The 19,441-nt window shown below is 36.7% G+C and overlaps 1 protein-coding gene across 1 annotated transcript in view; it reads left to right on the top strand.

Annotated features, from left to right (window-relative positions):
• The window catches only part of LOC104461715 (voltage-dependent calcium channel subunit alpha-2/delta-3-like), a gene marked incomplete at its 3' end in the record, with an annotated part of 194,885 nt that extends 176,132 nt beyond the window's left edge, over positions 1–18,753 (top strand). Inside the window, exons 6-8 of the mRNA XM_010073396.1 lie at positions 16,973–17,104; positions 18,450–18,510; positions 18,603–18,753. Coding sequence (XP_010071698.1) covers positions 16,973–17,104; positions 18,450–18,510; positions 18,603–18,753 — 344 coding nt within the window. The remainder of the gene's footprint in view (positions 1–16,972; positions 17,105–18,449; positions 18,511–18,602) is intronic.
• Positions 18,754–19,441: the final 688 nt, after the last annotated feature.

The raw sequence follows: 19,441 nt of genomic DNA on the forward strand, positions 1-19,441 counted from the left end.
AGGTCCCAATATCCATCCCCCCAAGCCCTTAATCAAGACCAGATTCTTTTTTACTTGTTTTTGAAATAGTACGTAGTCTAAAATTAGTTTGGGGGAAAACTTTGGCCTGGTCAACTTGTGTGATCCTAGTGATCTCTCCCAGTTGTAGAATTACTGGAGTGAATCTTCACAGTCCCTAACTAGGCTCTAAATGAGATTGGCTTAAAAATCATGGGACGTAAATACATTGTTGCTCCTTATATATCTTTTGGTTCTTTCAGTCTCTGCATAGAAAAGCTTAAAAATATTAATGGTAGCAACAGGACTAAATAATTCCTATTCTAAGGAAACCATAAAGCTTAGAATCTGAAAATAAGAAACAAAAGCAAATTTCATTACATTTATGATGAAAGCAAGAAAGATGAAATATTATAAACATCAAAACAATGATGTTAAAATTTAACATGGAACATTTTGACAAGGAAAATTAGAGCCAATAAAAAGGGCTGCCAACCTAATTTGTAAGCACGCATGTGACTAGTGCCACCTGTGAGTACAGATTGCATCTACCTACTGTAAATGCAGAAGGAAAAGTAGATTAGTAAATGTAATTAAGAATCAGTTTTTGCATTTACAGTACTCTTGATTATCATTATAAAATATAAAGAGCTGGTCTGGTTATAGATGTGCTCTTACAATTTTCATTCCCCTCTTCTGCATGCCCCCATTCCCCAGTGCACATCGATTAATGTTAAAAATAGAAAAGTTACTGATCTTTGGAATATAAAGCATATGGGGCTCAGAAAACACTATTTCAGCATTCCTATAATGTTCATATACTGAAGGAAATCAGGAAAAAAAAAGTGGGATGATTTTGCTTTATAGATAAGTGTGCTTATCTGTCTGTCAGTATAGAGAGACCTCTCTCCATCCTCAGCTGTTTCACAGCAAGGCTGGCGGTCCATTTAAACTGCAGATCATTCTGATGGAATTGGCCTCTTCCATTTTTTCTGTAAATGACTGCTTATGATAATGTTTTGCTTTTGGAATGTTTAAGCACACTTTGGGATTCTAAGTCTGTCAGTGCATTCTGTTTCTTCTCTTTAAGCACAAAGTGTGCTCATTGCCTATAGCCACAGGGTTTGCAGGGCAGCATACTTTTAAACAATTAATAAATAATTAAGAAGTTCTGTGATACTGCAAGCAGTAGCTCTTTCTTCCATCCACAGATTTGGTATCTAGCAATTATCAACTGTGTACAGATTTCTCACAGAAAGTAGATAAAAGGGTTCTTAGTGAATTAATCAGCTGTACAGGTGTATTCATAGATGAAAAAGGAAGACAGGAAGGAAGTTATTTTTTTCATGTTAAAAGGAAGTACAGAATCAATCTGAATCCAGTTTGGACAATGCAGTACCAAAGCAGAAGTCAAGGTATGAGAAAAAGTGTGTAAAAGGCACCATCTAATTCAGCTGCTGCTTTTAATAAAGCTTATTTACATGGGTTATATATCAACATGAAAGTGACTTTTCATATCTCTTATTTTTTGTCTCATTCCTATTATTTTAGAATGTAGGTGATTTGAAACACACTACTGTCTCAGACATATCTTGCATATATACTTCCATAGGTATACCTTCTGAAGATACTTAGATATACCTTTCTACATATCAGTTGGTGTATTTTAAAAAGCTATTGTGGAAGAGATTAACAATAATGAAAAATGATTAATGATTTAAAGTTTACACAGCATTTGCTTTGTTGCTTTCTGAGATGCTAGTAGTATATTTAGAAGAACCTAGGAATGTGACACATAGTCAAAAAGTCTCTAGGCTTTCTTGCAACCGTCTGTGGGGAACATGGTTTCTGGCAGTAGGATTGCCACTGGGTTCTGTAGTGGATCTATGTACAGGAGGAGATGATGAAACAGAACACTCCAATCTGATCTTGCTAATATTGACAGCATATAAAACAAAAGTAGAGTAGCATTTTACCTTTTGTTAGTATGAGAACGTAGGTAGTCTTAACTTCTTAAAATCCTACATTCTTTGTCTGAAGTGCCTGCTCTGTCTGAGCTGAAGAACCTATTCCAGTTTTATTTTTCTAAGTCTATGTCACCTCATATTTACCTACAGCTGTGGACAGTAATGACATGTTTTCTGCTATTGAGTTTACAGTCAGCATTTTTTCAAGTTCTTGGAAGAGGCTTATGAATACTTGTCTAAAAGTGGATTTTAAAGGAATGTAGATGAAAACCAAAGCCAGAGTGAGGGTGCGTGTGTTTTGTTGACATACACTTAGACAATTCTAAAATACAGGACCCGTTGGAAAGTGAAGTAGAGCATAGCACAGTATCAGAGTGACACACAGCAGGATCTCATCTGCTTATGTTAGTGTTGCGTAAAACCCAAGAAATTCAAGAGGATGTTGATAAATACATTATCTCGATATCAACCGAAAACAACTCCTGTTTTTGAGCTTTTGCAGTCAGTCTTTGTTTATATGACAAGGTAAACTTTGCATTTGTAGTTTGTAGAAAGGAGAAAAGCCCAAGTTCTCCTTTTCAAGACTTAGAAATTTCTAGACACAAGCACTTCTCTGTGTCTCTCAAACTATCTTTCTATTATACCTTCCTGTTTTTCTCATAGGTCCTCAGAACTGTGGGCTTTTGTATTTTGCAAATTTTACTCTCTCATTCCTCTGGTGTTCTTAGCCATTAAAAAGAAGTTGTGAAGTGTCTCAGGGCACAATTGATGTCAGCTGCAGGTTATAGGGGGATGAGTAATTACTGCTCTCTGCCACTTGTGCTTGCTGGGTGTTACTGTCCCGTTCAAACCAGCTGTCATGAGCTGTTCTGCCAGCTCTTCCTGAAACTGGCTTGGTACAAGGAGTCAGGTCAGCGTTTTTTCCCAGCAGAGTGTTTGCAGATAGAACTGTCTTGACAGAACTAGCGTGTGGGTGACTGCATGTGAATCCGTCCACCAGCTCTGGACAGTAGTCTCTGGGAGATGGTGGAGGAGGTAGACGTATGCCAGTAAAGATGGAATGTGAATTTTGCCATTAAAAAGGAAAAGAAAAAAAAAAGCTAAATTTCTCTTGGCCATAGAAACCAAGTAGGCTTACATAAGTTACTTTGAACTAATGGGAGTTTTTTTCCTTTGCTGTCATTCTAGTTTACTATATATATAAACTTGTTTTACTTCATGAGCTTTATAATGGAGGAGTATTTCCTAGAGGATAAACCTTTATCCTATTAACACAGCTGACAGTGGAAGTAAATGTATTCTACAGCTTTGGAAGACTTAGTTATCCATTGAGGTTTTTGTATCTGTTAAAAGTCATTGAGCAAAGAGTTCAAACTTACTACCAGACAAGCAATAGGTTTTCAAATTCTAAATATTCTTAATTATTTTAAATGTATTTTTGTTTTCATCACTAGTGAATGTCAGAGGAAAAGACATACAGGTACATCTATGCTACATGGGGGAGAACTGTGCAGTCTGCTCTTACCACAAAGGATGTTGACATATATGCATGATTCACTGGAGTATTGCACGGAAATATAGATGCAAGATGGTTTTGTGACCATGGTTCTGCAACTAAGTTGTCAAGTCCAGGATCAGATTAATTTTAATTTATTAAGGTGAAGCACAAGATTAATGTCTCTATTTTGCTTCCCATCCAGGGATAGCTGGATTGAAGCTCTGTGCTGTCTTCCCTTTGTGCAGCATACAACGTATAGCTCGTCAGAGACGTGATATTTTTGTACACCAGTATTTTAGTGCTTACTTGTTTTTCTGTCATTTTTTTTCTGTTGGGATTCCATCGTATAGCCGGAGGCACAGTTTCTCACTTTAAACTCTGACTGTTGAAGAGTTTTAGACCTGGCTCAGCAATCTGGTGCTCTTCAGCACAGCACCAAACGCATGCCACCTCCCCACAAACAGCTATGTTCCATTGATTTTGACGGTCTTAAAATGTAATGCTTGCAGAACTACTGTGTTCTGTGTGGGGAGATTGAAGCCTGTGCCTCAAAGTTCTCTGGCACTGATGTCTACATCTTTTAGTTTGGGCTTTTTGTGCTGTACTTCTAGCAAAGTCCTGGGGTGAATATCACAAAATACTTAAATGCCAGTCATTCTAGGTGCAGGCAAGCAGAAGCACCATGCTGGTACAAATGAGTAGGCTTTTTCTGAACAGACTTAGTTTTGGAAATTTTTCTTCCTAGTTTGATTTACAATGATGTCTGTTCATATTGGTTTAAAGAGGGAAATGTCTCCTTTTAACTTGGAAGAATACTCTGTGAAAAGAATGGATTACTGTCTTTGAAGTGCCCAAAGTGAAATGTTGATTGGTACGTGGAAAAGCAGGATGGAGTGGGTAATGCACAAAAGAAGCATATTAAAATGACTACATACAGTAAAGTCTACCCATCTTCCATTAATGGCTTTCTGATTCAGGAAGGTGCTTCAAAGCTTTCATATTTGTTACTCAAGCTGAATTAAAAGACCAGTGTCTGGGCATGTACAAACAGTTATTCAAATGCATTTTCCTTTTTTAGAAATTTGATATCAATAACTGCCCCATCTAAAAGGCAATGGACTCTTTTTTAGGGAGGAAGTGTGCTCTGTGCAGGGAGAAGAAAATACGTTAGAATCCGTTACCAATTTTAATAATGATATGTCAAAATAAAGCATTAAATTTCCTCAAAAGTGTTGGGTCTGGAGAGCTTTCATTTATAATGGAGAGTGGGGCCTATACTATTGAACTATGTTTCAAATTTTCCTGATATGAGTACATTTTAAATTGAGGGAGTTACATGAACTTTTAGCACACTGCTTATTCTGATTTCTTTTTAATGTTGACATTATTTATACTGAATACATTTCTCTTTGCATTTTCCTACAACTTTGTCTGACATTTCATAATGTCTCCCAGTATAAAAGACTGAATTTTCCCATATTTTGTAACATCAAACAAGTTATACGTCATAGTACTGCCACGTGATTTGGAAATACGTTTTGGGGTCACAGTCATGTTTTTGTGAATTTTGTAATTGACTAAGTCTTCATTCCCTACTATAATGTATTTGAGAGGGGAGCAGGTGAATAATATGGTTTAAATCAAATAATCATAATTGACTTTCAAAAATCTCTCCTTAACAAAATTTCCCTCATTCCTACTCCTGACATTAGACTGTGACGTGTGCATTCTCCCGGCTGCTGCTTTGGCAATAGGCACTTTTTATCATTTTGACTGGTCTGTGGCAAATACCTGTCAGCAGCCCAGAGACTGGTTAGCTTATAAAATTTCTGCTATCATAAGTTGGCAGGTGCCTTAGTAAATTACTTTTACATTTTTATGTATCAGACCTGGGTCTCTGTTAAATTAGGAAATATAGGTATATTACAGGGAAGATTTTTTTAAGGAAGCTGGAGAACAGTATACGCATAATCAGGTGAAAAATTATTTTCTCCAAATCCTTTTTGTTTGAGGTTAAAAAAAAAAAAAAAAAAAAAAAAAAAAGAGAGAGAGAGAAAAACCAGAAGATAACATTGGATTGCAGATTGTCAGATATCCATCCAGGTATGTTGAAGTAGTAGCCTTAGTGCAAGATGTTGCTGTGTCTTTACTGACAGAGCAGAAGAACCAAGACAGAAAATAAAATTTGATGATCAGTGCTATACAGTCCAAGAGTTAATCTGCTGCTTTGAAAAATAAGAGCAATAATATAAATTTTAACTTAGAGAAGTCTGTTAAACCATCTTCCGTCTGTTCTTTCCATCCTCATACTGTGACATAGCTGCTGTTCTGGTGGTTTTGAAGTACAATAAGGAACTTTATCAGTGCTTTCCACAACTGCAGAATTTTTCTGTAATGGATGCTGAAGTCCCTGAATATTTTCAAGCATTTCTGTTAACAGGAGGTACAGTTTATGTCAACTCAACTAACAAATGTAAGACACACAATATGTTGCTGAGAATTTCAAACTGTGCCATTAGCATTTAAAAAAAATGGTTCATGAGTATAAAATACAATTGAAAGTTTAATAATATTTAAAAGGTAAAGAAGTCTTCATTAATAATGGTCTAAATTAATTTTTCCTTAAATTAATACCACACTGAGACTAATTCAAGGCCATTAGTTTTGAAATACATTCAAGTATTAACAACCATTTTGACTCAGTAGCAATGATCCCTCTGAGTAAATACAGATTTATAAAAGAAATTATTAAAAAGCATCTTACAAGTCTTGCAGTACATTTGGACTTCACTCATTTCAGAGGCAAGTTGACTGTAAATATCCTATATTTTCCTGTGGATTTCAATTAAGTTTTTATTATTGCTCTTGTTATTTTCACAATTCAATTGCTTTCCATGTGGAGAGCCCATGTTTAGCAATCTTCCATGTCTTAGTGTATTTGATTTGGTCTTTTTTTTACAAGTTTGTGACACTCTTCTGCAGAAGTAGGTTTGTCTGTTTCTCTTATGGTTTTGCTCATGACACGATTGTTTATGGCACATGTATAATGTCTTTTATGCCCCTCTTTGTTTCTCTTGTCACCTGTCATTTATTGACTGTTGAAAGTATCGATTTTATCATGTGACTTAAACCTTTGTTTAAAAGCTTTGTGTCATGCTTATTATTATTACTATGGAAAGTTAGCAATCAATTATTTGTGTGCTCTCATATAATTTTCACAAACAGTGTGGATGTAACACAGCTTTGAATAATTCTGAACTCAGTGTCCTTAGTAACAAAAGCATCAGGTCTAGTCTGTCCTTCTCTGCTTACCATGATTACTTGAATGCTGGAAACATTGCAAAAGTAGTTCTTAGATTTAGACTTCGGATTGTCTGTAAATTTTGCTTGAACAATTTAGAGACTGGTAAAGAATATGACCTGTGTCAAATGGCATTTCCATTACATGACTTTCACTGCATGTTAAAAGATGGCTTTATGCTCTACAAGTCAGTAAATGCAGACTCTAATCAGAGTTTTGCTTGCATAGGAAAAAAAATCTGCTGCATGTGCTAGAACCTTCTTTAAAAGGTATTGAAATGTGATGAACCACAACCATATTTTGATTGAGTTTTTTTTCAATTTGATACTTAAAAAGAGCTATGGATATTATTCAGTCATACTTTCCTATCAACATCTTCCAAGGCTGTCAAACTCAAGATTACGTTTTTTCTAGAATATTAGAACAACAACAAAAAAAAATTCTTAAGTAATACTGAAAGATAATAGTCTGCAGCTAGCAGATATGTAAAATCATTTTCCTGCAAGGTGTGAAATTAAGAAATAAAATCTTGTCTGTCGCTGTTGTATATGATTTTATGGACTATACTTCTGAAAATTCAACATCCTGGAGTTGTTATTTAAATAGTCATGGCCACATATTATCCTGGACCACTATATTTATATTTTGAAATCCTTCCCCTGAATTGTTTGTCTTCACATTTTAAGATCTCTAGGACAGTGTTTGCACTGTCTTGCTAACTTTGGTCATTGTTTAACTTAAAAGGAACTTTCTTCATATAACTGATTTAGTCAAGGTTGCAGAGAATTTCCTATCTTCCCATGTTTCTTTGTTTTAACTCTTACTGGCTATTGGACAAAGATGCACAGACTTCTCCACTTGTTCCATCTGGTTTTCCTCAAGTTCTGCCTCAAATCCAATTCCCAGAGTCTACTCAGGCTGCTGCTTTGTTCTTGCAAAGGGCTTTAGCTTTGCAGATTTTTTTTTTTTTTCTTCAATTCTCTGTCTTTAACAGCAAGCCTTTTGGAAATGTTGGCATCACCGTGCAAGATGTATAATGTGCTTTATCTTTCTTGAATCCTAGTCTGTCTTTCTCTGGCTGTGGATCTAACCTGTATGTTTCTAATACATCCCCATCACCGTGGCAACTAGATGTCAGATACAGGCTACATGGTAACATTTAGTTTTTACTCTAAAAAGCCCCACTCTTTACTACTCCTTATTCTGCAGCTGTTGCTTAGTTACTTGAGATTGGGCTTTGCCTTTTGATAGATGTGAGCCAGTGAAGGTTTGTTAATGCACGCTATCTCAGGTACAATATTAAGAGGATTTTTGACCCGACACCTCTGTTAATGATGCCTCCCCTACTTCCTTGTTGCTTCCATGGGCAAGAAAGTGACAATTTATCATTGACCTATAATGGTAGGAGCCTCTATCTCCTCTTTTATCTTTCCTATTCAAGTATTATTGTCTCTGATGAGTACTAACTTTTCTGATGACTGATTAAAAGCTGTAGAGTCACTGTTTTAGCTCCCATTGTGAAGATTTGGAAGGATCAGCTGTTTAATGCTGTTATTCCTTTCCACTTGGGCCCGGGTGCTAGGTAACCCATATAGGAATGTATAGAGACATATCCACAGTACACGTTGGGGCTTAACTGAGAGCATTAAAGGGCTCCTGCAAAGTGTGGAGTTGCAGATAATGAGTCCTGCTGTAAGGCTCCTCATTAGCTCATGCTGCCGTGCTAGTTTAGCTCTGTGACTTCTGCCACCCAAGCAGGTTTAAGAAACATCAATTAGGGCATCACTGTCTTGTCTCAAAAGCAGTTGCCTTTGTCTTGCACTCAGTGCAAATAAATTTAGTTGCTTTAGACACACAAGGTGTCTTTCTCCTTACCTTTATGCTCTGCATTTTGAGTCTGGAAAAACATTGTTTTTGAAGATTTCTCGGTGCTCTCTTTCTCGAAGAAAGTTTGAGCCTAAAAAAAAAAATAACAAACAAAAACCCCACCATACATATGTTGTCTACAGCTATATACAGGGCTGTGTCTGTGTAAATATATCTGTCACAGAATCACAGAATGGTTTGGGTTGGAAGGGACCTTAGAGATCATAGAGTTCCAGCCCCACTGCTATGGGCAGGGACACCTCCCACTAGCCCAGGTTGCTCAAAGCCTCATCCAGCCTGGCCTTGAACCCCTCCAGGGATGGGGCATCCACAGCTGCTCTGGGCAACCTGGGCCACTGCCTCACCACCCTCACAGGAAAAAAATTCTTCCTTATATCTAGTCTAAATCTGCCATCTTCCAGTTTAAGTCCGTTACCCCTTGCCCTGTCGCTATATACTCTTGTAAAAACCCCTCCCCAGGCTTTCCTGTAGCCCCCTTTAAGTACTGGAAGGCTGCTATAAAGTCCCCCCGGAGCCTTCTCGTCTCCAGGCTGTTCAACAACCTCAACTCTCTCAGCCTGTCCTCATAGGGGAGGTACTCCAGCCCTCTGACCATCTTCATGGCCCTCCTCTGAACTCCTTTCCAACATCTCAACATCCTTCCTGTGTTGGGGGGGGCCAGAGCTGGGCGCAGTACTCCAGGTGGGGTCTCATGAGAGCAGAGTAGAGGGGCAGAATCACCTCCCTCAACCTGCTGCCCATGCTTCTCTTGATGCAGCCTGGGATCTGATCTGCTATACACTAAACATGTTGTTGGTATTATATGCCTAATTATTCTTTGAGAGCAGTTATTTCCACTTTCAATCTGTATATGGAGAATTTGTTGTAGGCTTTTGGTCCTGATGAGCCTTTAGTATGCAAATGTTTCTCTCTTTTCCCATAGTAATATACCTTTTAAAAAGTAATGAAATTTTATTATAATTGGTTTGTTGTCTTTTAAAGTGATAACTTTCCTTACTTGTGTTTATTTCATCATTTTAATGAAAAAAAGCAGTCGGGGTGCGGGGGTATATTCTGTTATTGCTTTAAAATAACAAACAGGGAAAAGTACCAAGGGTAGCTTTTAGTATGGAATGTATTGATGAAAAAAAACCTCAGGATTCGATATGAGACTTTTTAATGGACTGATTATATGCTAGGAATGTATTGGGGAGGTTTTTTTTGGTTTTCAGTTTATTTTGCTTTATTTAAAGATTTTTCAAGACACTATTTTCTCCATGAACTATGTTGGAAAAGCATTCTTAAGCTGTAAACTTAGTGCTAATCGACATGATAGTTCTGGGTTTCTGAGAACCTTTAGGATTGAATATGCAAATGTAAAAATAGTAGCATTTGTTCAGTGTGGAGCAGAGAAGTTTGACATTTGACAAAGAATCATAGAAGTTTATCTAAAGATACACATTATTCATTTTGTCTACTATTTTTGAGTAGTGTCTCTCCATCCTGCTACATAACACAGACCCTTTGATTTTTTTGGATCTGTGTTGTGTGAAGAGGAGAAAAGAAAGCTTGCTTTTCTGGTTAAATATTAGTATGCTTGGCTAGAGTATAAACTGTTTCAAAATATTGTTTGGCTAAAAACTTACAAAGACATTTTTGCACTGTTCTTTGTTTATCTAGGTGTCTTTCTTGCGGCTTTTATTTGGCACATTCCTGAAGGAGCAAATAGTGTTTAAGAATCCATAAATGATTTTGCAATTTATTCATCCCAAGATGCATTTGTGCATCTGCTCAGTGTTTTCAGTATGTTTTCATACCAGCTTCAGAGCTTTTGAACCAGCTGAACGTTTTCATATCTGTGAGGTTTTTTCCAACTATTTTTTGAGTAAAACTTCCATAGTACTCAAATCATGCAAATGGTCTTTTGTGCAAGGAAGAAGTGCTACACGAGGATTATAAAGCACTACAGCAGTAAGGGACCATTGATTTGAGAGGATGAGAGACACTGACTTGTCATGCTAGCAGATGTGTGCTGTCATACCTGATACTTGCCCATTCATACTATGTTGATATCCCAGGAATGTAGCAGTAGAGGTTTAGTTTATTATAAAGCCCAGTACAACTGTGATGCATTTTATATGCTAAAACCTTTCTCGATAAAGGTTCTTATGCCTCCACTCGTTGTATACAAGAGCCACGATGTGTTGATAAAACAAGCTCTTTAACATCTCCTGTTCAAAGCATTACTGGTTGGTCCTTACTGTACTGCGTCATGTAACTAAGTTGGCCTGTTTCTATAGTTCCACATCTGTCTCTGAATATCTGAGCAATAGGAATTAGACATTTATTGTGAAATGTTAGTTTATGGGTCTGCCTGGTCTTGTGTTTTAAATGGCTTTTGTAAAGATTTGTGAACAGGTCTGTCCTTGAGAAATTTCCATAAGGATGACTTTTATTTCTGAGGCCATGCCTTGCCTTTGTCATATATCACTTTGACAACAGCTCTGTTAAAATTGTCCCTTTCGGTATGTTGTGTGTTAAATATTTTGCAGCACATTTGGCTTCATTTAGCAGCAGTCACGTTTGCTTTCTTTTTCCTCTAATTTGTAGTGTGTTCCATTGCCTTCCTGTATTGTTTGTCATGATGCTTTTTCCTGACCTGCCACTGGCAGAGGTTTAGATTTCCCAGTTGCTTATAGTCATTGTTCATTCAGCCTGTGCAGAAATTTCTTCTTGCCATGTGTCAGAACTAGCTCTTTTTTCAGTATTCAAGACTAACTTTGCTTCTCTGATGAAATTGCAGTGCATACGGGATCTTTATTCAATTTGTTCAGTCCCTATGTTCTGAGCATTTGTTTTCTCTTTCCTTCTTGGTAAACTGTTTCTCGCAATGGTTTTAATGTTGCTCGCCCTGTCTCTTGATCACACTCTCCTACCCTAGAGCTCTGTGGTGTTGTGTTTTCTTACCAATCTTTCAGGTTTCATAGTCTCCAATTCCTATCGTGCGAAACTGTGGAAATGAGTATGTTTTTCTGAAAATACAGAAATATCCTGGTATCTGTGGTCATGTTAATTTATGGAGTGATCGTCTATCAGGATTACGGGGTTTTGACTTTAGTTCTCCTCAGCTGAAAGTGTCTTAGCAATTGCTGGGTAGGCGGTGCTACTTTGTTAGACTGTGTTAGTGATAGCTGTAACTGCCCCACGTGCCTGGCTCCTGTAACAACAGCTCTATCAAAGCAACATCTTTCTAGTTCTTCTTGGCATGGCGAGTAAGTGAAGCCTTTGACTTTTGCTCCAAGTTCCTCCTTTAATTTTCAAAAAAAGTAGTGTTCTGCGTTCTTAGATCCTGCTTATATGCTTTTCCCAGAGGCTTGCTGTAACTGATTCACAGATCAACCCACATACTGGTTGCTTTTAGCTGTTACATCTGATAAGTTAAGCTGGGTCCGACTGGGTCAGTAGCTGAATGGGTGACCTCAAACGTACGCTGATTTGCTGGGGGACATTTTTTTAATTCGTTTGGTGGCAAGCTCTTAGAAGAGTCTGTCTGTCTGTCTCTATCCCAGAATGATGGTTGTGAGGAGTTTGCAGCTGTAATTCTGGCTTTCAAATAAACTAAAGCTGAATCTCAGACCACCTTGTTAACAAAAAAAACCCCAAACCCTAACAACAACAAAAACCCCCAAAGCCCCCAGCTCCTCTCATGAAACTCAGCATAAAAATAAACACATCTGGCCATACTCCAATTTTTCTTCTGACGCTTCAAAGGAGAAGGGGCATGTTATTAGGGCAATGTTGAAGCTGAAACAACTAAATACCTACTACTATGCCTTTATACAGTCACGCACTTGAAATCTTTACCACTCCGTATACTTATGAGGAGGGAATGTGATTTCTGACATCGGTGAATGGTTCTCAGCACATGAAGTAACATGGACAAACACCTCCTTTTGTGTCTGCATATGGCCAGATGCTTTGATCTGTGAGCTGATGCATCCACATTACCCAGTGGAGACAGAGAGAGGAGAAGAGAGAGAAAAAAGCAAAGGCGGTTGCCAAAATTGGCATCCAGCCCTAGCTCTTGAATATGTTGGACCACCCTGAAAAGCATTCTTGTTAGTGTTGAGTAGTATAATTATTAGATTGTTCGTATATGTCCCAGCAAAATATGTGATTTTGTTATTCTTTATAATAAGACCAGACTAAATATGTTGTCAGTGTCATCAAAACTAAGCTAATATTGTTGTTATCTTTGAGCCAAAAAGGGTGCTGGATTTTGCATTCCTTTTCCAGTGTTTGGTCCTGTAGGCTGTGCTCGTGCTGCCTTATTGTGTGACGGTACTGCTCTGCAATGTTAGGGGCTGCCCTTGAGGATGTCAGATATTACAAGAAGGAACACCATTTTTGGATACCAGCATCTTTGACAGCTTTTCAGGAGAAATTAATGATTATATTACAGAGGCAATATAATAGGGAAAAAAACCTAAGGATCATTGATAGCACTTATTTCTTGGTAATAAAGTAGAGTATGGCAAGAAAGAGAAGTATTCTACAATTTCTTCATGGTCACTGAATTCCTCAGTGGTTTCCCTTGTAAAGCTTACTGGAATAATTAAAAGCAAAATGTGGTATGTATGTATTAGTTTCATTCAACAGACTTACCCTACTTTAGATGTTTTTATGGATTCTGTGAAGTAAAATACATTTCATTATAGTGCTAACTTTGGCATGCTGCGGTGCATCTTTCAGTCTGCACATCTTGCTTGCCTTTTTTGAGACTCCAGGCCTATTTCTTTGGGTCAGCAGTATCTATGACAGCACCTTAATTGCTACATGCGTTTGTACTGTTCTTGGGCAATTTTGTTTCAGATTCATGTCAGTGTACCTATTTGCCTGGGGGTTGGTTTTATATTAAATATCAGTAAAAAACAAGTAGCATCTACACAAACAGCAGTGGAGATAAATCCCACATAATTGCAAGCCAGCCCATCTTGAAAGGTGAGTGAAAGGGATTTTTTTTATTATATTTTAGCTGTTACTGCCAGGAAGCAAAAGCAGAAATTATGTTTCAAAAATTGTGGCAGAAGCCTCAACTGTCTTTGATGTCAACATCATCATGTTAATGATTTTGCATTTATATTAAGCGTTACGTTGTATTCTCTTTCTCCCTCCCAAAATTTCTGAATATTCACAACCATAAATTTACCACTATTGATTTATAATTATTTTGAGGATGCAGATGACATTCACTGCTCTTACTAAATGAAGTACAGGGGGAAATGTAAGCAATTTAATGTAATTACTAAAATTGCAAATTGCCCAGAATTCCAAGCTTAACATATAGGTAATTAGAAGATGAGACTGTAAAATTTTAATGAGGTTATATGGTCAGGAACTCAGTTGTATCTAGGGTGGTGCATGTGGGCAGAGGTGCATCCACATAACAGTCATATCAAATTTAGAACAAGGAGCTCAGGTCTGAAATCCTTCTGCCTGAAGATACAGTAGCCAGTAATTTCCCCGTGAAGTCTGTAAGCCTACAGTTTTGTACTCTGGATACTTTTTTTTTCCCCCACTTCACTTTTCTTTGTATTCTAGGAATTAAACTGAGTGTGACCTTATCTGCTTCTTTATAAAAATGGTTAATGCATAAAATGTGACTTGGTATATTGTAAAAAGAACAGCCAGCATAAATAGATATACAAGGTGTAGGAAGGTAGTGGATTGTCACTGGGTCTCATTTTGAAGGAACCCAGTCATCACAGATCACATTTTAATTGTGCCATCTTGTTTAAAATGCCTGCTTAATGCTCTTGTCAGCTAAAAAATTCCCATTAGTTTCAGTCACTGGATGAATGTTTATAGTGATCAACATTTGGATGATTAGCGATTAGTGTTGTCAATCTAATGCAAAATACAGACTCAACCAATCTCACTCAAGGAAAATTTCCTGACTGTATTTCTGTGGAGTTCTCTAGTCTGTAGTACAGATATATAAACACGGTAAGTGGATCTTCATAGATGAGCTAAAAAAAGTAATCCTCTACTGTGGTGGCACAGATACTTTAATATGATTTTTTTTTTTTAGGTAATTTATGTATTTTTTATATATAAATATATTTCTTCAAATGCCACTGAAAGGATTTCATGTTCAGTTTAAAGCTTAACAGGTGGATGACTGAAGTTTTCCTGTGGCCTTATGGAGCTGGAGGGAGGCAGGGTGAAAGTTCTGCTTAGATGAGTGGTGCTATAGCACAGATTCATTAGGAAAGGCCATTAAAAATTAGTCTCTGAGGAATCCAGGATAGAAGACATCCGATGAACTGATGATATTGTAAAATGCTAAGGTGCAACGTGAAGTCTTGGAATGAGATCCAAATGTAAGTTTCTAAGAACCACTACAGTTTATTTAAAATATAAATTAAAGTACAATTATTCTGTTCAATTTGTTTGGCTTTTCATTAATAGTTGTGACTGAAGGGCATATGAAGAGCTTATAGTGCTGTAGGGGCTTGAGGAAAGGTGCCTTGTTTTTCCTCTAAACAGGCTTTTCCAGCAATACTTCCAAGAAAAAAACCAAACCAGCAAAACCAACCCTCTGAACTATGTTGCTCTTTTCAAAGATTAGTTAAATTTGTCGCCTTATCTCAATATTGTAATGCTGAGTCAATAATGCTACTGTAATTTTTAACGATTCAGATACTCCACCAGAACTTGTGTATAGGAGCAGAACCAGAATATCAGTGTTTGAACTAGTACTGGGAAGTGCCAGTGGACTGAGAACAGGAGCCTCAGTTCAGGGCTTCACTTCCCATGTGATGTCTAAATGGTGAACAATGGATCAGTATTTTGTGGTGCTGAAATAAGAGCGTATTTTTACAAACTGGTGATAGATAGGCAGTCTTGACTCTTATTTTGTGATGGCTTAACCAGAGGTTGTTACTGCAGACTTGGAAAGAACTGGACAATGGATTTTGCCAGCTAGGCAAAGCTGAAGTAGTACCGTTGGACTTAGTGACATCAGTTTGTTTGATATGTGTCTGGTTGCCAGATTTTAAATGTATATTTCACTCTAGAGAAACAAGTGACTACAAGACATGTTTTAAAAACATCTGTTTTGTTGACCTTGCTTTTTGGGCAGTCCATCTGTGTAACCCTAAATATTTAGATGAAACCAACATTCAGAGATCTGTAGCTGAGACATTCCCCCTCTTCTGCTGTTTTTCTTGACCAATGTAAGAAAAGATAACAATTCACTTTTTTTCCCCTTCCATTAAAATCGCATTCTAAGCAGTCTTCTGAAATCAGTTCAGCAACATTGTTTTGGAAGCTAATAGAAGCATTATTTCAAATGCTTGGGCAAATATTGCTGTGTATTCATGTATGCACACTTTTTTCAAATGAAATAATACATCTATGATTTTTAGATCTTGACAACATTCTGAGGTTTTTCCTTTCTATTCTCCTGACTTCACATATAGATTTAATTGGGAATATAGTGCATTGTAATAGTTTCTCATCTTTCAAAATTCACAGTTTGAAGTTGAGCAACTTTTACCGATGTGTTCATTTATTTCTGATTTCTCACTATCAAACCAAATCAGCAGCTTAAAAAGCATACTTGTGCAGCCTGGGCTTTTAGGAATTGATAGATGGAGATGCTTTAAACAGAAATAGTTTATTTTCAACATCAAGGATTTGCTTTATATTTCTCTTTCTATGGCAATAAAAAATAATGAGGTAATTGTGAAATCTGGGTTCAGTGTTTTCCAAATAACAAATTGGTGTTATTTGTTATGAGATGTTGTGTTTGTATGTATTTCATAATTCATTCAAGTGTGAAACAAAAGGTATTTCACTTAATGTTCCCACATGTAAACTTTCAGATATAGTGAAAATGGTCTTACCCAGCTGAAGATTAAAAAAAAAAAAAAAAAAAGAAGAAAAAAAAAAGTGTAAAGTGTTGTGATGAGACATTCCATGCCTTTAGGAAAAAGTAAATTGAGTAAATAATTGAGTCAGTCTAATAAAAGTTTATGTTCTCCAGAAAAAGTAATACAGTAGTTCCAGGCAGATGGTTTAATGAGCAATTTTAACTTCTCTAAAAAAATGTAACTGGTGTCTCTTCTGTATTTTAACCATACTTACATTATTTAAGTGTATCACTTATTTTGAATCACTTAATTGACAAAGGCAACCAAAAGACGTTCTGCAATAGTTTGCAGTTGCTAGATTTTTGGGTACTGAATAAGCTGAAGGTGGTAGAGTTCAAGGGATTCTGTTTAGGTAAAATCACCTTTCTCTGTTTTTGTTTTGTTTTGTTTTGGTTTTTTCCCCCAGATCCAGCCATTGTAAATGGAGTTTATTGGTCAGAATCTTTAAATAAGGTGTTTGTTGATAATTTTGATCGTGACCCTTCTCTCATCTGGCAGTACTTTGGAAGTGCAAAAGGATTTTTCAGACAATATCCAGGTAAGAAGAATACAAGTTCTTAAAATACGAAAAAGAATGCTATGGCTGTAAATTTCCACTGAGTATTGTCACAAATAATGACTTTCACAGATACTTGCGGGTTTGATTTTACTTTAGTTTTCAGAGACATATCTTTCTAATGAACATTTTCAATGTTCTGAGTTTTTTGTGCCACCTTTCATTTGGAGGTGAAGCCCCCAAGGTAACTCATGTACTCATATATACATATACACACACGTGAAAAACAGCTTCTAAAGAGACTGTGAAGAAGGAGGCAAAAGGATTAGACCCTTCATATAGTACTGAACTTAGATAATGTGTTCTGTTGATGCACACAGGAAGACCTAATTGTAATGTATTGTTCAGTTTTTGGACTTCCATTTAACACGACATCTTTACATTTAAAGATTTCAAAAACTTGTTTTAAAGTTTCCTTTCACACCAGTTGTAATAAAATGCAATTAGATGACCTGTATTATTTCTACAGAAGTAGGTTAAAATATATATTGTTGCCTATTAGGTTTAGTGTTTTATCATCTATCAAATTTATTTTATATTAAATAAACTAAAGAGTTAAATAAACTGATCCTCAGCTTCTGTAACTGGATCAGGCCCATAATGGGAACTGTTCCTTTAGCTGACATGGTTTAGCAACCGATGGTTTTTTGAGTCTGAAATCTTGAGTTTAATGTGAGCAAGTTTACGATAAGCCTGTATGTCTGAATGTGAATGAAAGTAATGGCTCCTGCATCAGTGTTAGATTTACATTATAGTTCAGCTCCATGATTTTTCAAGGGTAGAAGAAATGTTAGTCCTTATTTTAAAGGCTATATCTTGTTTTGTGCTCGAAAACGATCATAAAAAGCAGGAGGGATTGCCCTGTGAATTTTTTTTCTTGGAGGTGTTTTTGTTATATTTCTTTTGACCCACAACTGAGAGGTATTGCCTCTTCATAGTGACAAGAGCAAAACATCAGGTGTATGACCTGTGAGTGCAGCAATTATATAACAGGACCTGTTGAGATCAGCCATGGGTAGTAAGTGCTCAAGGTTTTAAAAAGACTTAGCAAGCATGTGATAAAGCTTGCCAGCACCAATAACCAAGTATGACAATACTTTAGTAACAGTAGTATGATGAACTTGAAGAGGTTTTTACCTTACAGTAGGTTAAAAAGGAATGAAAAAAAAAATACTGGGTTTGGTGGTCCTATTTTATTAAAATATTTTTCCAGTACTTCCTGTGCTACTTAGCCCCAATACCGCAGATACATTTTGAACAGGTACTGTGAAAATGTAATTTAATTTTTTTTTAATCTCTCTCTCTTTTTTTTTTTTTTTATTAACAGGAATTAAATGGGAACCTGATGAAAATGGAGTCATTGCGTTTGACTGCAGAAATAGAAAATGGTAGGCAATAGATGACTACCAGTGTTTAAAAAATTTGAGAGGAAGAAAAGTTCAGCATTTAAAAGAACTAGTTATTTTGTCTTTTGTCTTAGGTACATCCAGGCAGCAACTTCTCCTAAAGATGTGGTGATTTTAGTAGATGTCAGTGGCAGTATGAAAGGGCTTCGCTTGACTATTGCAAAACAGACAGTTTCATCTATTTTGGATACCCTTGGAGATGATGACTTCTTCAATATAATTGCTGTGAGTGTCTCTGGATTTTTTCTTCCTTTTTTTTTCCCCCCATCATTTTTGCTATCTGTCATGTTTTACATCACACAATACACTTGAAAAATGTTGCAGGCAGGTGATGGATATAAGATGACATCTGAACCAGCTTCTTCAAGTGACAGTTTTTTCAAACTGTTTTTCTATGCCTTGCAATCTGAAACCCATTCAACAGTTTGTCTTAAGTTGCAAAGAGTAGTAATCTGGTTTGTAGTTTGCCTGAACTTTCTACAGTACCCTAATTGTTAACTTTGGGATGTGTCCCTGTACGCTTCTCCATATTTTCCCACTCCCTCCATATCCCCCCCACCCTAGCATCCGCAATATAGTGCCTATTGCAAAACAGTTAAGATGTAAAAATTAATAGAATCAGAGCTTTTGTTGCGGCTTGTATGGCATGATAAAAAGCCAACATAGCTCCTTGTTGTTGTTGGTTTCCTCAGTGTGAATCTGAAGTGTATCTATGTATGTGCCAAGTCGTGCAGAAGTATTACTGGTGCTTTCTAACAGTGTTAAGTTAGATTATCAGTAGTTCCTGTTATTTGTGTATGGTACTTAGCTTTCCATGGTGTGGGTACATGTTTTAAATCTATGACAAGAGGATAGTTTTACAGTATTTAAGAGTAATGGGATTAATTATCATAGAATCATAGAATGACCCGGG

Source organism: Pterocles gutturalis, unplaced genomic scaffold, assembly GCF_000699245.1.
Source record: "Pterocles gutturalis isolate BGI_N339 unplaced genomic scaffold, ASM69924v1 scaffold13872, whole genome shotgun sequence".
NCBI lineage: Eukaryota > Metazoa > Chordata > Aves > Pterocliformes > Pteroclidae > Pterocles > Pterocles gutturalis.